This window comes from Tenrec ecaudatus, chromosome 16, assembly GCF_050624435.1.
Source record: "Tenrec ecaudatus isolate mTenEca1 chromosome 16, mTenEca1.hap1, whole genome shotgun sequence".
Lineage (NCBI taxonomy): Eukaryota > Metazoa > Chordata > Mammalia > Afrosoricida > Tenrecidae > Tenrec > Tenrec ecaudatus.
The window spans coordinates 91,317,965-91,335,162 of NC_134545.1; the positions used below are offsets into that span (position 1 = coordinate 91,317,965).

Below are 17,198 nucleotides of genomic sequence, written 5' to 3' on the forward strand. Positions count from 1 at the left end.
ATCAGACTGGAGCTCTCAGGAAAGCTATGACCTCCCATGGACTTCAGCTCTTTCTTGTAATTTCTTTGCCAAAGGGGCCCTCTCTGCGCAGCTCCGAGGACAGAGGGGAAACGTGCACGGGCAGAAGAAGGAACTGTTTGCACTCACTTCCATCAGAGCTTTCTTGATGACTCGGCTGATGTCCCGCCTCCACTCGGGGATGTCTGGGTTGTAGTCGTCCAGGTTTGGAGAGAAGGAGAGTCGCAGGGACCGGAATTCCTCTGGGGACACAATAGCAGGGGAATCAGCACCACTGAAGTGTTCTCCCGAAAAAGTCCATGAGGATTTGTATCGTATACAAAGCCCTTCTCTTACATTTGCAGTCTCTCAAGGCTTGTAAAGTACCTTGCCTCAGTTTTCTCAAAAGTTTCCTCTTTTCCAAACCTAACCCTTTGACCTTCCACACTCTGGCCCACACCTACCTCTATAACCTTGGCTTTGTTCCTAGTTCTTGGCTTTAAGGGATCTGGACTGCCCTAAATCTCTGGCAGGTTTATGACTCTGTGCCCACTGATCCCCCACCTAGAAAGCTCCTTTTCCCTACAGTCAGCTCACACAATTGTTCAACTCTAGTTCAAGCCTTTACTGGGTGACTACCTGTCCCATATTTTAATTTTCTCTTTGTGACATTACTGTATCTTGCACAGGAACCCTGGTGGCATAGTGGTTACGCATTGGCCTGCAATCCAAAAGGTCAGCAGTTCAAAACCACCAGCTATTTCATGGGAGAAAGACAGACCTTTCTACTCCCAATAATAGTTTCCAAAACCCACAGGTTGCAGTCCTCCCTGCGTTCTCTCTGCCCCAGGACCCTGCCCTTCCTCCCCTATCAGACGGTGCTCCTTCCTATCTATCCTGTGCAAGTCCGCCAGCAGGTCCCAGCAGCCCACGGGGCTTCTTCTGTTCATTCCATTCTCATCATACAGTCTTTCCACAGAGAGGCCTTCTCAATGACTAACCTCAGATAGCTCCCCACCCCCCTGCCCAAGCATCTTTCATTAGCTGGCCTTCTGTAATTGTTTATGATTATCTCTTGTGGGAGAGTAAAATTTCTTCATATGGCTCTTCTAGCCAAGTCTCTGTGACTCCCACCAAATGACTGGGACTATGCAAACCGGGCAGCGTATGGGCCCTGGCGGTGTAGTGGGTGTGTGTTAGGCTGCTAACTGCAAGAGCAAGCAGTTCAAAACTCTACTTGCTCCAGAGGAGTAATTCCCATAAATGGTTAGTCTAGGAACCACAGAGCAGGAAGTGCTATTCCAGCCTCTCACAGTGAGAGTGGAGTAACACTCACAGAGGGGATTGGTCAGTTTTCATGATGACGCCTTTGCTTAGAAGGATTTGCAGGATCTCTGAAGTTGCAGCAGCAAATGGAAGCCCTAGGCCAGTGATTTTCAACCTTCTTAATGCCTGGACCCTTTGATACAGCTCCTCATGTGGTGGTGACCCCCAACCATAATATTATTTTCTTTGCTACTTCATCACTGTAATTTTGTTACTGTTATGAGCCAGGTGACCCCTGTGAAAGGGTTGTACAACTCCAAAAGGGGTCGCGACCCACAGGTTGAGAATCGCTTCCCTAGGCCCTTCAGAGAGGCACGGAACTGATCATTCCTGATCTCTCTCTCTGAAAGGGGTGGAGGCCAAGACCCGAGGTACAAGAGATGGCCATGGGGACTCCAGGACAGAGCAAGAGGAGCAGGGTCTAGTCTTGGGGCTATGGGCCTTTGACACAGCGCAATAGGCAGGTCTGCTGGTCCAGGAGGCCAGAGGCCAAAGGACCACATGGCTAGGAGGCAGAAGACCACAGAGAGACTTGGCTTTTGGCTGAGGAGAGGAGTTTCCATGGACCCACGATTGATTCTGACTTTTAACTTCCCCAATACAACCCCAGAATTGGGAGTCCTGTCTATGAGGTCTGTGTGTTCACTGCAACAAGTGACCGGAGCCAGCACGGAAGTAGTGTGCCTGGTGTCACTGTTGTAGGGAAAGGGGGATGGAGATGTGGGCATGTCCGACCTCTGCCTCTTGGCAACAGGGAAGGCAGAGGCGGCCAGATATGCTGTTGATTGCATCTCCCAGTTTTTAATTATGTGATGTCTGCATTTTCCTGAAATATAACAAATTATAAGGTCCACATGGGCAGGGATGTTATAGTCCTGACACTTGAGGCAGTGTGTGACACATAACAGACATTCACTGACTCGATGATGTATTTAATGAACGCATGTTTACTGAATAAATACCTGTATAAATTGCCTGGAGACTCTGGAACTCATGCCTGTACTTATTCCACAAATACATATTCTTTATTTTCAAACCCACAGTAGAAAGCATGTCCTTGTGTTTCGAAAGGGGCTACGTGGCGTCGGCACTGCCCATTAGACATCCAGGATGCAGCAAAGCCCACTGGGGCATTTCCTAACAATGCTGAAGTGTTACCAAACACATGCTCTGAGGATTTGTATATCACGACATTCGCGTTTGAAGCAGTTACCATATTCCAAGGAAGTGTTTTTCAAAGCTTGACTATTTTATGAGTCACTGGCCACCTACATGAATATCACTGCCTCCACTGTGATGGAGAATAATGAAAGGCATATTAATAAGTCCCCACAGTGAATGGAGCCAACCACTGAGCCCTTACTGTGGGCTTTGTAGCTGGGAGCTGCTGTCCTTCTCATATGCCCACAGTTCTTCATCCAGTGGCTGAGACACAGAGGAGAATGATGCCATGCTCCCCAAAATTACTTAGCGTGTCAACAGTGAGGCAATGGCGAGGATGGCAGGGGAACGCTAGGCTGAGTCTACTCAACATATCGGGAGGGCTGGAAAGGCTAAACACCAATAAAATAGTTGTTTTCCTTTTTATTTTTGCAGCAGCTTAAAGAGATGAATACAAACACCCACGCTCTTTTTATTAAGCAGTTGAAGGCAAGTCGATGCCCCAGAGCAAACTGGGGAAGCAGAGAGTAAACTTTGTTCCCTGCAATCTTCCGTGTGGCTTTGTGTAGACAACCCTTCCTCCATCAACTTCCCTGTACACAATGTCCCCTCATTTACACCTCTCATTCAAGCTGCGCCTCACCAGCATGGAGAACCTGAGCAGTATAAACAGTTAACGCTTTCAGCGGCTAACCAAAAGCTTGGTGGTGGAGTCGATCAAGAGGCATCTTGAAAGAAAGACCTGGAAATTAGAAACTAACAAAAACCCGCCATTGGAAATGACTAGAGCCCATGGCACAGGATTCTACTCTGATGTGCACATCTGTGCCATGACTCAGAGTTGGCTCAAAAGCAACTGGTTTGGGTTTTAGTCACACGCATGGAACTCCAGACAGCGCATCAGAAAGGGCCCACGGAGAATGGTTGGTGGTTGAGGAGTTTCATTGGGGTGGGGCTTCGGAGCTATGACTTCTTGAGGAAGCTCTTAATGAAGGGAAGGGTGGTAGCCTGCCAGAGGATGGGGAACGCGTCCTTGAATAAGTCATTTAAAGAGATGGTAAGAGGGGGAAAGGTAATATGGAAAATCCCCTCTGATCCAACATTCTGAAGCTCTGTTTGTTTAATAGACTTACTTAGTACTTCTCATCTGTAAAACAGGGATAATTATGGAATATTTCTCATCATGCTGTTTAGGGAATTCAATGCAACAGATCATATAGGAGACTTCAGAAAGTCCATGGGAAATGAAATGAAAATATAATGGAATTTTCCCACAAATAGTTTAAGGCCTCTCATTAAAAAATGCTTAGAAAAGGGCTGCTTTAATGTTAATAACTATCCTGATTATTCTTGCATCTGGCCCCAAACAGCAGAATGATGGAAAGCCAGGAATGTCTATGTCTGGACCAGATTCATTTACATAAAATGGGGCTGGCACAGGTAAGTCTAAGCTTCCTCTGGAATTCTAATGAAGGCCATTGATAATATTCCTCATGAAGAGGAAGTCTCTGGGGTCATGGGTCAGTGCTCACCCATACCGCTGGTGAGGTCTACGGGGATGGGAAAGAAAGACGGCACCAGAAGGAGCCAATTAGCAGTAATCCAGTGTCTGGGCTCTGGGGCTGGATGGCTGGGTTGAAAGCCAACCTCCACAACTCACAAACTGGGTATTTTGAAAAAAATTATGCACACATCATGGGTATAGTTTCCAGGAGTACATCCTTGGGATCGGAGAGGATTAAGTGCATTTCCGGCACATGGAAGGGAGATAAAGTGCACCAAAAGCTCTCCCCCATTACACACAGTAACTGTGTGGGCTCCTAGGACACCCCAACCCCACTGACTTCCAAACACTACTCGGTGCCAGAAAGCCTCTCTGGAGGGAGAAGGAACACACTGCGAATCTAATACTCAGCTGTAGGAGAACTGGGTTAAGGCCACTGAATCCTCAGCCACATCCCTCTGCGCTTACTTTCAGAAGGTGAAAGTCAAGCCAGCAAGGTGAGAAATGAAACACAGGGTGGGGTTGCGCCCGACAAACCTAGTCTAAAATCATCTAATTGGGATCCATTAATTCAGGAACGGAGGCCTTCACTACAAGTTGGGCCACAAACTAGTTTGTCTGTCTCTGTCTTTCTCTCACCATAGGATTCCCTGCACTTAGAAATTCTTGTCCGATTTTTCAAATTTTAACCTTTCATCATCTATGCATTTTCTCTCCGTATTAATAATAAAAGTTAACTTTTTAATCATCCCCCAGTCACGTCGAGTGCTCCTCATCTGAATAGTTTCTATGCATAAAAAAATGAGGTCCATTTGTATAAACGGTTTTTCAATCTTCCATTTTCCTCCCAATTGATCCTCAAATTGTTCAGTACAGCTATTCCCTGCTACCAATATCTGATCTATGACTGGGCCTCTTATCTGGTTATTAGGACCCATTGATTGCTTTTTGTTTAGCAAGGTTAATTTTTAATAATATTCCTTTGCAGAGGAGATTTGGAGAGTATTTAGCTATTTGTAGGTTCCTCTTGATAATCAGGAACTCTAAAGTTGAAGTAGAAAAAAGTCTCCATTGAGTGTTTCCTATCGTGATCAATTTTCACTGTTCAAGGACAACTAGAACTCTGAACGCACTTAGTGGGTCTGACACCGAGTGAAGCCCTTTGGACCCTCCCAGGATGAATGAGCCACAAGTTATCCTACATGTAACAGAGTCAACACAAGGGTCTAAACAATCAGTGCCCCCAGGAGTCTTGTGGCCATGACAGAAAGACTGTGCTGCTGGGGTCCACATCTTCATTACAAGAGAACAGCCTTCCTTTGGCTCTTTCTCCACCATGACCTACTCTGCTTTAGGTACAGGAGGCAGGCTGGAAAGACCAGCAGCTGGTATTGAGGACCTCCGGTGGGCACAGGGGCGCTGCTCAATCTATGCTGGTGAGCACTTACCATACACCGCAATGGTCTTTGTGTCCTGCAGGATGGCATTCCCAGCGGATACCTGCACGGTGATGGTGTTCATCCCTTCGGAAAGAAACTTCACTGATATGCTTCCTTCCAAGGTGATCAAGGGCTAGGACAAGCAGGGCGCAGGGAGAAGTTAAAGTGGTTTCGGGGCTGCTGTCACGGCTCCAACCCTGAACCACCAGCAAGCAGTTGAACCCATCGGGAACTCTTCCTGGGTACCAGAGCAGAACTGACTCCATCCCTGCCTCCCCCACCTCAAGGGCAGCCCAGGGAAGTCACTGGAGCAGTGTGCTCAAGGGAATCTGCCTCTCCTCTGTGAACTGAATGCTCTTTTCCAAGAGCATCCTGATTCCGTGCTCGGGAGATGGGATATGTGGCTGGATTTCCCTGGCTGTGGGAGAATGTATCTGTCTGTACAGCCGTCTTGTACCTACCACACAGGTCTATGAATGCAAGGACACTGTAAGATCAAACCAGAATAGGGAGTCCATTGTAATCCCCAAGAAGTCACTGTCACTGGAAAATCTATAAACTGCCATTGTTCACTTCTGGAATGTACTGTGGATATAAACAGCATGAGGATGGAACACAGCTACATGGTTAGACAGTGGTGACCTTGCGTCCCTTGGTTTCCTCTGCAAAGCTCTATCAGCAGTTTCCTGGAAGCAGCTGCTATGGGAACAAGTACTAATTGGACAGTGGTTTAGGGACTCGGGGTGAAAAAAAAAAAAGAGTTGGAGCGATGCCTGTGCTACACACGGACGCCCGAGGCCGGGAGGAAATGATGATTAGCCTACTGGCCTCCCTTGACTCCCTCCACACCAACCTTTCCTTCCCATCTTCTCTTAATTAATTGTAAAATCCAAATTCACTCAACTCCCTGCATGATTGCATTAGAAGTTTACTCAACTGAGGCAGCGGAGAATCTGGTTTTCTTTTCAAAGAAAAAATGCAATAAAGGAAGATACAGGAAAGAAAAGTTGTTTAGTACTTTCACCTTCCAGCCTGTGCTGTCAGGCTCATCACATAGATTCTGTCTTTTTCAGCTGTGGGCAACGGGCCCAACTGAAGCCAAATGGACATGCCTAGTTTAAGAAGGAAAGGAAATAGGCCGAAGAGGAGGGGAGCAGGCTTCTTTTAAGTTTAGTCACATTAACTGTAGAGATGAAGAATTCCTTCCATTATCAGGCCGGGGGCAAGTCTGGATTCCATGGATGTGGTCTTGGCAAAGTTATGACTCCAGTAAGAGTCAAAATTCAGCTCTGGGGCAGAGAAGATTGATTAATATAAGATGCGTGGCCTTGGAAAAAGCAAAGCTATCAAGTGGAAGAAGCAACTTTGCTTGAAGAAGATCAGACTTCCCAGTCTAATCCCAAGCAACTCATTCCTGTGCCCTCTGGGAAGGGACACTCTGGGGCCTGAGAACCACTGCCCAATGTGTGAGTGCAAACGTTTTAATTTCTGAGAAGGGAGTGAAGAAACAGAGACCGCAGCTGGTGATGCCATCAACGGAGGCATCAGAGGCCTTGGCTTTGGCCTCAGTGTGAGGCGGCCGATGGAGATTGGAGGGAGCCACTTCACCACCCCTATATTCCTTATTCTGATTTGCCTAATGCAGACTTATCATCTAGAAGGTTAACATTTTCTACCAGTTTTATCCTTCCTGCTGCCTATTAATGAATTTCTGTGGGTGGGTTTCCCTTGGGGATCTGTTCTTTTGGCAAGCATCCATCCGGCTCTTCTACTGGTAACCCCTTCTCCCTTACTCCTTGTCCCTGGGGCTGTCTGAAGACAACGTCCATATCCTGCTCTGCTGGACCACTAGGACACCATTCTATTGGAATTTTTCAGAGAGGGTTTTTCTTCTACTGCTTTCCCCCTGAGCTTTGGGGGTTGGGATGCTCAGGCTCACAGCCAAAAAAGAAAGCCAATGGAGAGAGGATGGTAGAGGTCAGGTGGAGGTGGAGAGTGAGAGGAAGAGAGATTGGTTGATTGTACAGACGGATGAAATAATGTGAGTAGTGAGTTCTTGCGGTCCCTGAAGTTAGAACCTGCCCTAATCTGAAGTTCGTGAGCCAACTCATTCTCTTTTCTGCTTCAGCGAATTTGAGTTAACCTTTCGTTACTAGGCCACCCCCAGAAAGCTGACCCACCTCTGTATTGTTTCCTTTCCACCACACATAAGTGAGGGTGCCCACTTGGCTGGGCCACAACACTGCAGTTGCGTTGACCTCTTTGTTCTTTGTGGTGACGAAGGGAAGAGACAGGTGCACATGTTCCAAGGGACCTGAGGCACAAGAGAAAAAGGGACCAAAGGAAGGGCTTTTTTGATTCACTTCTCTGTTCTGAAGGAAACAACCTATTCACCCTGAAGCCTTCAAGGCTTGTACCCTGCTCAGTGCTTCCCCTGCCTACGAGAAAAGGCTATACTGTGAACAACTGTCTCAGCATTTTCTATCTACTGATCTTTCTACCAGTCAAAAAACCGGAGTTATTCGTGCTTCACATTTAGAAGTAATTGATGAAGTCCTTGATACGACAGGCATAATCTCAGAATTCACAGGTGGTAAGCCAGATGGTGACAAGCCCAGAGAATCAATGTTCAAAGAGAAAATAAATCAGTTTACTCTATAGATACTTATTCCTGACTACTGTGTGTGTGTGTGTGTGTGTGTGAGCCTGTGTGTCTGTAACTGCGTGTGAGGGTGTGCAAGAGTTGTTTTCTTGTGTGAGTGTGTAGAAAGCCATTCAACTGAGTAAGCAAGAAACAAACTCTGCTATTGCGTGAAGCTTATCCTGGAAAAAGGTGACAAGAATGGGAAGAGAGAGCTGCAGTTGTGAAAATTTCAAGAGGTGCTCAGCTTCCACCCTGGAAGGCTCATATAAACCACAAATCTTAACCAAAATATGAACTGCACAAGGCTGTCAATGCTCCCTTTTGAGTGAGTAGCGAGCCTGGTGGTGGAGTGGGTTGCCCATTGACCTGAGAACTACACGGTGGGCGATAGGAGACAGACGGGCTCTCAATATGGTAAAGATCCGAAACCCTCAGTGGCATTTCTACCATGTCCTATGGAGTCACCATTGGTGGTGAGAATGTTTTTGTTGTGTTCTCATGTGTGTCATAATGGCGTTCACTACAACAACACATCTGTTGTTTGGGTCCCTCTCTCATTGAAAACTGTGGCTGCATTTGAGGTGGGCATGGTCCAAGTCTGACATCACCATTTCCCAGAGGTTGGTAGAGACTCGTATCTGTGGCCTCCTTTCCTGGCATTAATACTATCTCTTCTTCTGCTTACCCTTGAATGTGTTGAGCAGGGACCTAACCTTCCCTTTTCTCCCTATCGCTAACATCTTCTTGGGGGCAGTATCTCCCACCCCCTGAGTATCAAAGAGGAGAGGATGTCAAGGGCTTCAAAGTCCCCTTTGGCCTCCAGACCCAATCCTCCCGATGGTACACAATACCCACGTGCATCCCGGGCTGGTTCCCGAAGTGGCAAGTCAGGCAGAGCTTGTTTGCTGCCACCCCCCGGCACGAACTCCCCGCACCCTCCCTATCCTTCTTGTCCTCCCCCCTCCAGAGCCCTGGCTCCTTCGCCAAGAACTTCTCTTCCTCAGTCCATTACAACGCCTGTGCTGATTTCCCTGCCTCTCGCCTCTCTCATCCAGCCCCCAACCATTATGAACGGGACCGGTCTTTCAAGAAAGCCAAGGTCATCGTGTTAACCACGGTTTCAAAATGAAGATCCTCAGGGATTCGTTGGGAGAACGAAAGTCACCAGGCTCATGTGACATTTCTGGAACATTGGTCAGAGGCTTCCAAGTTCTTTCTGGTAAGAAAGCTTCCCATTTACCTCTTTGCCCAAATGTGGGCTTTCTACTCCCATGAAGAGGGAAGAGTGTCAGAAACTCACGGGACGGGTGGTCCTACCCTGGCCGGAGGATCACTATGAGTCAGCATCCACTGGACGGAAGAGAGGGTGAGACACGAACGCTGCACAGTTCGGGCCCACAGCTGACATGTAAGGGTGAATTGGGCAGATGCAGAAATGCTGCATTTCCCTGCCTCTGCCATCTCTGGCGAATAAGAGGCTGGGTGACGGGCATGAGGATAGAACAACGTCTCTGGGTCATAAACTACATGCGAGAAAGTAGTTGTTTGTAAGTCAGAACAGTGTGACACAATACCAGGTCACCAGGATAGCTTTCCCTGAGTGATAAGTATATGGTACATATTCTGTGAGGGCTCTATTTTTTCTCCTTCGACCCTCTCCACAACCTTATGAAGTAGGCGCTACTTCATTCCTACTTAGATTTCAAAAAAGAGAAAGAAAAAAGAACAGGTGCTGGCTTAGGGCACACAGCTGAGAAATCTCCATTCCAGGTGTGAGCCCGAGTGGGGGGAGTGCAGAGCCCACGTGCTTCCCAGGAGGCAAATGCACAAGACCTTTCCAGTCTTGCTTTAGCGAAAGGTCCCTTGTGAGGCAACACTTACGGATCAGCAGGTTCCGGGCACTGGGGAAGCGCCGGCGTAAGCTCTACTTTATTGCCTGGCTCTCTTCTGTGCCAGGAGGCCCTGCCCCGGCCGCCACGGGCCTCTGCTCCCATCCTTTTCTCAGGCCCCTGTCAATCTTCCAGGCTCATCCCTGCGACCCTCCCAGATGCTCTTCCTGACTCCCAGGCCTGAGTCGCTAAAGTGAATCACGTGGGATCCAGGAACTGGGTGAGCTCTGTAAAATATCTAGTTTGAATCCAAGGGAGTTGGTTTTCTTCTGTCTCTCACACAGGGGCAACTGCAATGGTTTAAGGATAATGACTAGGTGCTTGATAAATTCAAAAGCAAAATAACGCTAATGACACCTGGCCATTCATTCCTTCAGTGTCTCTTCAGTGCTACTATCTGGCAGCCATTGTTTTCAGTGCACAGGACACCTGGGGCTTGGTGGAGCTTAGTGATTCAGGGGGGTGGGGGGCGCACCAGGTGAGAGAGAATGGTGCCCAAGGAAGCCTCGTTGGGAAAACAGCATTTGGCCGAATGGGGTGAAGTCATGTGCCAAGGATGTCCCTGGGGTTCTCCTGGGTGAGGACAAGAAGGGCATGTGTTACCATGGGTGAGACACACCAAGCCAGTCAAATGGCTGTGAGAGAGAGATGGGGGGTGGTGGTCAGAAGCTAACACAATCTTAGAGGTCGTCAGCACCCACAGCAGGTCAGCCTTTAGGCTCTGAAGGATGTACATGAGTGTAGGCATGGCTTCATTCTTGCATATGTATATATATATATATATATATATATATATACACATACATATATGGCTTCATTCTTGCATATATATATACATACATACATACATACATATATATATACTCACTGCCATGGAGTCCATTGTGACTCACAGTGAGCCCACGTGTTTCTCAATGGCAGTAATCTCATGGTAGTAGGTATCCAACAAATGACCCCTACGGAGGGGGTCCAAGTCACTCCCTTTCTGTTGAGAGCCTCATGCAAAGCACGGTAGCACCAGGGCCGAGCATCGGCAGTATGCATCTGCACGGTGGGTGTGTGGGATTTGTTTTGGGGAGTTCCACAGATCCTTGTTTTCCATTAATTCTGAGACATTTGATACACCTGATTCCTGCTTCCCAGTCTTTTTATGACACTTTTCTACTGTGTACAGAGGGTGCAGTTGGCCCTAACAGAGCTGGCCAGCTGCACTGAGAAAGCCAATCATGCTGTGCACCACACCATCATACAGGTGTCTGCGACGCACTAAAGGAGCAGTAGATGGCGCTGAATCACTTCATATGAATCTTTCTAGGCAGTGGAGAGATGGGGGAATTGTGAGAATTGGGTTTCCCTTTGCCGCCTTGTTTTGTTCTTCCTGTGTGTCCTCTGTCTGTCTTCCTCTCCCTCTCGCTGTCTCTCTCTGTCTCTCTGTCTCTCTCTCTCTCTCTCTCTCTCTCTCTCTCTCTCTCTCTCTCTCTCTCTCTCTCTCTCTCCTCTCCTCTCCTCTCCTCTCCTCTCCTCTCCTATCTAGCATTTACATCATGGATTCTTCCTCTGTCTTCTTAGGTATCATAACACTTGCTCCACATATTTAATAAAAAATTAAAAACTATCTAAGTCCAGTAGAAGACATATAATGCTCAAATCAAAGTGTATCAGAGATTAGAACCTAGAACAGGCATCCTCCTGTAACTAATCTGTTCACAGCAGGCCCTGGACCCCCATAGGGAATTCTGTCTCTGTAGGTCTGGACACTGTCTGTCCATCATTACAAACATCTGAGGCAGGTGGCTAATTAAAACACCTGGCTGGGCCAGTCTATACTGCCCAACATCAGGATGCAGGAGTCACTGCAGAGCACGCATGAATGCTTAGGGTCCCCTGTGCCCCCAAGAAGAGGGGTCAGGAAGGGCTGGCATTCCCACCTCACCCTTTTCCCCACTTCCCATTCTGCAAGGATGTACAACCTTCAGGGATATTTGGCGTTTTCCTGCAGGACTGCTTTGGGCATAAAAATCCGCATGCCCTCCCACCACTCCCCGGCTGGTTGAAGGCAGCCCTGGTTGCACACAGGGTCTCATTAGTTTGCAAACTAGCAGCGCCCTGGGTGCATGCTCTCGCCAAGGGATTTCTGCCTGTCAGACTAGGACAGATGACCCCGCAGCATGGCCGGCCCTTCCTGGAGAGCTTGCAGCTCAAACCCTGTCTCCACTTCTGCCTGATGACCTTTGCAAATCCACATTAAAAAACCTGATTTGGAATCAAATCACCTTGCTGCGTGGGAGAGAGGAGGGAGTGGGTGGAAGACAGGCTGAAGGCTTTCGGAGAGCTCAGGGAAGGTGCACAGCTGTTGGGGGGACAGAGGGCAGCCTTGGTCGACTGCGCTTGTTGCTGCTAATTTTGAGTTGTTCACAAAGCAATGAGTACAGAGGGTTATGCGGCTCTAGGGTGCTGGGCAAATCGAGCTGGACTGGTTGACGGGGCACAGACTGTCCTCTCTGCTGGGATCTTTGTCATCCTTATTTGACCGAGGTCAAAGTCTAGGCTCCAAGAGTTGCAGTGACTCCGGGAGGGATTGCGGCAGCTTTTGGACCAAACCTGACTGCTCAGTGAAGTCCAATATTTGCATATGCTTTTTTTAAATTCCTCCTAAAAAATTCTACAGAGTTACTTCTCCCTCCCTCTCTGTGCTACAAGGAGCCATGGTGGGCTGTCTGGTAATCCTTGGACTGCTAATGGCAAGATTGATGGTTCAAACCTAAGAGCCACTATACAGGAGAAGGAGGAAGCTCTCTGCTCTGGTAAGATGTACAGCCTAATACTCAGTGACAGGGGGCTAGTTTGGGGGTTCTATATCCTTACAGGAGCTCTGGAGGCACAAGGTGTTATGTATTGGGTTGCTAACTGCAAGGTTAGTGGCTGGAAAACACCAGCCTCTCTCCATGGGAGAAAGATGAAGCTTTGTACTCTTGTCCGTAGTGACAGACTTGGTGTGGTAGTTACACCATCTGGGGTCGATTGGAGGATTCAGAGTGAAGGGGTAGAGTGTAGCCTGTCAATCAGGTGGTAGCTTGATGACCTCATTTGGAGGCGCTAAGGAGATAAGTAGTATGCTGGAAGCAGGACACATGCTCACTCCCTGTGAGACATCCCTGTGGGGAAGACACAAGGAGAGAGGCTGATGGAGCCAGACCTCTGGAGCTGGAGAAGCTACGTGGAGGCCTCTGCCAGCACTGAGATGCTTACAGTGCCACTGGATCCACAAGATTTCCAACCCACTGGCCTGTGATCTTCCTGTACTTGATGTCATTGCATGTGTTTCAGAAGTCTGATGAAGACTTTACAGATTGATATTGAACATATGGGCTAAAATCGGACTTATGAACTTGATCTGGATGGGCTGGGATATTTTCTGAATATTTAATTGCTCTTGTATATAAAGCTCTTTTCTATACACATATGAGTGTCTATGAATTTGTTTCTCTGGTCTACCCGAACCAGCACACTTGGAAAGCCACAAGTCAATTCTCTATCTCCAGGGTCTCGAGGAGTCCGAAGTGACGCGATGGCAATGACTTGTTGTTTTATATCCTGACACCTCATTCCGAAGGTGGCTCTCAACACTGCTCAGGTTTTGATCTAATTCTCAATTAGTATAAAATGAGATCAAAGTCATAGTACTTGCTTAATCTTTGTTTTCTCCAACTGAGAGGAAGGCTGCCGTTTATGGAGTGCGCGTTGGGTGTGTGTAAGTTAGCAGGCAGCTTAGCAACCTAATCTTGTTTGAATGTGGATAGTTCAAAAATTAAATCTTATCCTCAGGACCTGGCAAGAAAGGGGTCCCATTGCTTGAGACCTGTTTATCCAACCCTTTAACCCAAGGCGAATCTACAAAATTAAAATCGGAACATAAACGGTATCATTATATGCAAATTGCCTTCCAGCGTGGGTAAGGTCCCATCATTTACCCACTCCACCATTCGAAAGGCATTCAAGCACAGAGCTCAACAATGAGCCCTTTATCTTGAGCACAGGGAAACCCTAAGCTGCTTTCCTTCCCAAGAGCTGGTATGCCTGGGAGTTGTCTGCAGGGATATTTAAGCAATATGAGTGTGCAGAGGGGCAAGAAAGGGAATAGGGGACAGGCCAGAAAGCAAGGTTTAGAAGACTTGGTGGGAGATGCTGAGCCATTTCGACACAGGGGCTGCTGGATTTGAAGTCAGGTTTACCCGTGGTTGGAGTTTAGAAACCTGTGGGCTGTGGGACACAATTATTTTAATTCCTAAGGGATCACATTCTTGAAAACCTCTCCTTCGAGGGTGGCTAAGGGCTGCAGGGGTTCACACATGACAAAGATGGCGAGGGCGGTGCAAGTGCAGCAGGGGTTCATTCTGCTGGAGAGGAGCCATCACCAGTTTGATGGCACCTAACACCAACTTGGACCCAACCTTCTCCCACCAGGTTTTAGTGTCTTAATGACACCCAACTCATGGGCATGGGGGTTGCAGTCATCTATAAATGGGCCTAGGAAGTGTGCTTTGAATGTGTGCTGGTGGACAGCAAACACACTGCTTCTAAACGGACCATTGGAGGGGATCCTCAAAGATAGAAAGGCTCTAAGCCTACTTCATGATTGAGAGATGGGAATCCGGAGACGGGTAGACCTCAGGCTGAAACCTGGCTGTGCCAAAGAGATGGCATGCATCTTCACATGGGCGACCTAAGCACTCGGTCCCAATTTTCATGTAAAGCAGGCTTTCTAGTCCCATTGACTTCATGGGGTTGTTCAGCCTGGAACATAATCTCCACTTCATCAATTTTAGCTGCAAGGATGAGGTGGTGCTGACACATGGAAAATCCTGTGCAAATCTTATTTACACCCAATCGACTTTTGTGTTCCTTTGAAACACCTCTGTCCTGAGTGACACGGGAGATAAAAGGTCAAGAATCACTGACACAGTGGGGGTCCTTAACACCCTGCCCTCCCATTGCCACCACCATGGTAGCTTTTTAAAAGAATAGTTCAGTTGTTGCTTTTCTTTATTGGTTGGATCAGATGAGCAAAGTCCTGGGGAGAGGCATGGAGCACTATCGGCTTAATACTGTGGATGGAGATCTGGAAATTCCTTTCAACCAGATCATCTAAATACAGGAGCAACTTTCGTGTCACAGTAAGCTACTTCTCTAACAGCCAAAATAGCTGTGTGACTGTTTGGGGGATACCCACATTCCTAACAGAAGAGGCATTTCTGACTTAACTTGTCATCAAACTTAACTTTAGAGTAATTATTATCTCATCATATTCCATCACAACTTTCTATTTCTCATTGGGGTGGGGGGGAGTTGTAGCAGTTCTTAGAAAGATATCCTAGTGAAGCTTCTTGCACATTATTTCTGCTCTTTGCCTAAACCGACCTCTTCCCTAAGGGCAGATCATCCACAAGACAAGAGCCTCCAAAACACATTCAAAAAAGACCAAAGGAAAGCTCACAGATGCCCGAGTCTGCAAAGATTAATAATAATGAGGGAGAGAAATATAAGTAGATAGAGGAGAAGTTCACTTATGTAGGTGAATTCTGACATAGAGTCAGAAATGTGCAATGGTAGCAAGTATTTCTGGCTCCTCCACCCTCACTCCAAAGATAAATTCAACCAGCAGCTCTGTGCTCTCCGAGGCTCAGCCCCCAGACCCAGAGTAACTCGGAAGCCTCTGAAGAGGGCATTGGGTAACGGGAAAAATCTAAAGCCAGTGAGAGACCCACAGCGTCTCCATTCCTTCACTGTCTCCTCCCTGACTTTCTTCCCGCCTTTTCTCTCATTCTCACATTCCCCTTCTCTCTTTTCTTAACAGTGAGTTCTGTCTAGTTAAGGCATTTGGAGTTGCTTTCAAGAACACAATAATTGCAATATGTCATAAACCAACAACAGTAATAACATACAAGTTACATGTAAGTACAGGACGGCGCTGTCAGACCCCAGACTGTTGTCCACTTGCACGGTCACTCGGAAAATGCCCACGTTCTGATAGACGTGCTTGATCCCATCTTCCATGGAGCTGAGGTTGACGTAAGATACTGCGATGCCATCACCAAAGTCCACCTGGATGAGTGTCCTCTGGACATCCCCCTGAAAAACACAGCCCAAGATCAGAGAAAGGAGGAAGACATCAGAGGGCCTGGCAGCTTCCGCTCTAGGTGTGCAGGGCCTGGGGCTTGTTCTGGACCCTGGCTCAGGGATAAACTGCTGCCTTGGCAACTTCCCTAAGCTGGGAGCATCTGTCTATATTTGACAGGATTCCCGTGACATCCCTTGGCAGCCAGGAATGGCTGCTGAGACAGATGCTCTCCGAATTTGAAGGGCACTGACTACCAAAAGTTTTCAGGGTTTAAAAATACACAGTGCTTGATTACCAGCTCTCGTGGTGTGGTTAATTACTTAACATAGCCCATCTAGCCGTGGTCCCCCATTTTGTGATACATTCTACATTCTAGCCTCTACACGTATGGTTACACTCCTATTTTAGAGTGAGTTACTGGATTTGCTATTGAGGCAGGAGTAAGGGGAGGGATACCTCAAGTCCCTGCCTTACTAGAGGGTGTGACTGAAGTCTCTATTTAGTTGCTTTAGAGGGGTGGTTTGGAAAATTAGCTGTCATCTTCTATTTTGGTCTTAAAATAAGAGTTTCCTGCTTTAAGCTGTCCCCTTAGTAGGCAAACTGATCGCTACCTGGTTTCATATGAAAAGCGGGAGGCTAAGGTCACAGAACAGGATGAACCTAGACCTGGTGTGTCCTCCTCTAACTCACTTTTTGACATCAGGAGGTTAAAACCATGTCTCCATCATAGCTAATATCTTAGTAAGATTCCATCTTGGTGCTCCCCCCCTTCTTGACTGCAGCCTACTGCCTAACCAGAATCCCCAGCACCCACAGCCTTGTGAGTAAACAGTTCAATTGGGGGTGAAAGAGGAAGATTCTCCGGATGGATGTCTAATCTTCAGGTCTGAGACTTGCCCACTTCCATTCAAGTGAGAGCTTATGGGTTCTGTGAGATGTTGCAGCCAACTGCAGAACCACACGACACGCAGGACCACGGCAAAGGGAGAAGTAGTGGTTGACATCAGGGACAGTGCACTGGTATGGTATTTTGGAAAAGGTGGACATCTTTAACTTCCACCTCATTAGGACCAGCGGGGTACTAATCATTCTAGAAGAAATTAATTTTGCAGTTCTTCTG

The 17,198-nt window shown here is 47.5% G+C and overlaps 1 protein-coding gene across 4 annotated transcripts in view; it reads right to left on the reverse strand.

The window, feature by feature from the left end:
- The window catches only part of SORCS1 (sortilin related VPS10 domain containing receptor 1), a 630,965-nt gene that overhangs the window by 52,150 nt on the left and 561,617 nt on the right, over positions 1 to 17,198 (reverse strand). For all 4 annotated transcript variants that reach the window (XM_075534299.1, XM_075534300.1, XM_075534302.1 and 1 more), the window contains exons 19-22: positions 15,903 to 16,089; positions 7,608 to 7,741; positions 5,437 to 5,560; positions 148 to 260 (exon numbers count right to left, since the gene is read on the reverse strand). In XM_075534299.1, the coding sequence (XP_075390414.1) occupies positions 148 to 260; positions 5,437 to 5,560; positions 7,608 to 7,741; positions 15,903 to 16,089 (558 nt within the window). The remainder of the gene's footprint in view (positions 1 to 147; positions 261 to 5,436; positions 5,561 to 7,607; positions 7,742 to 15,902; positions 16,090 to 17,198) is intronic.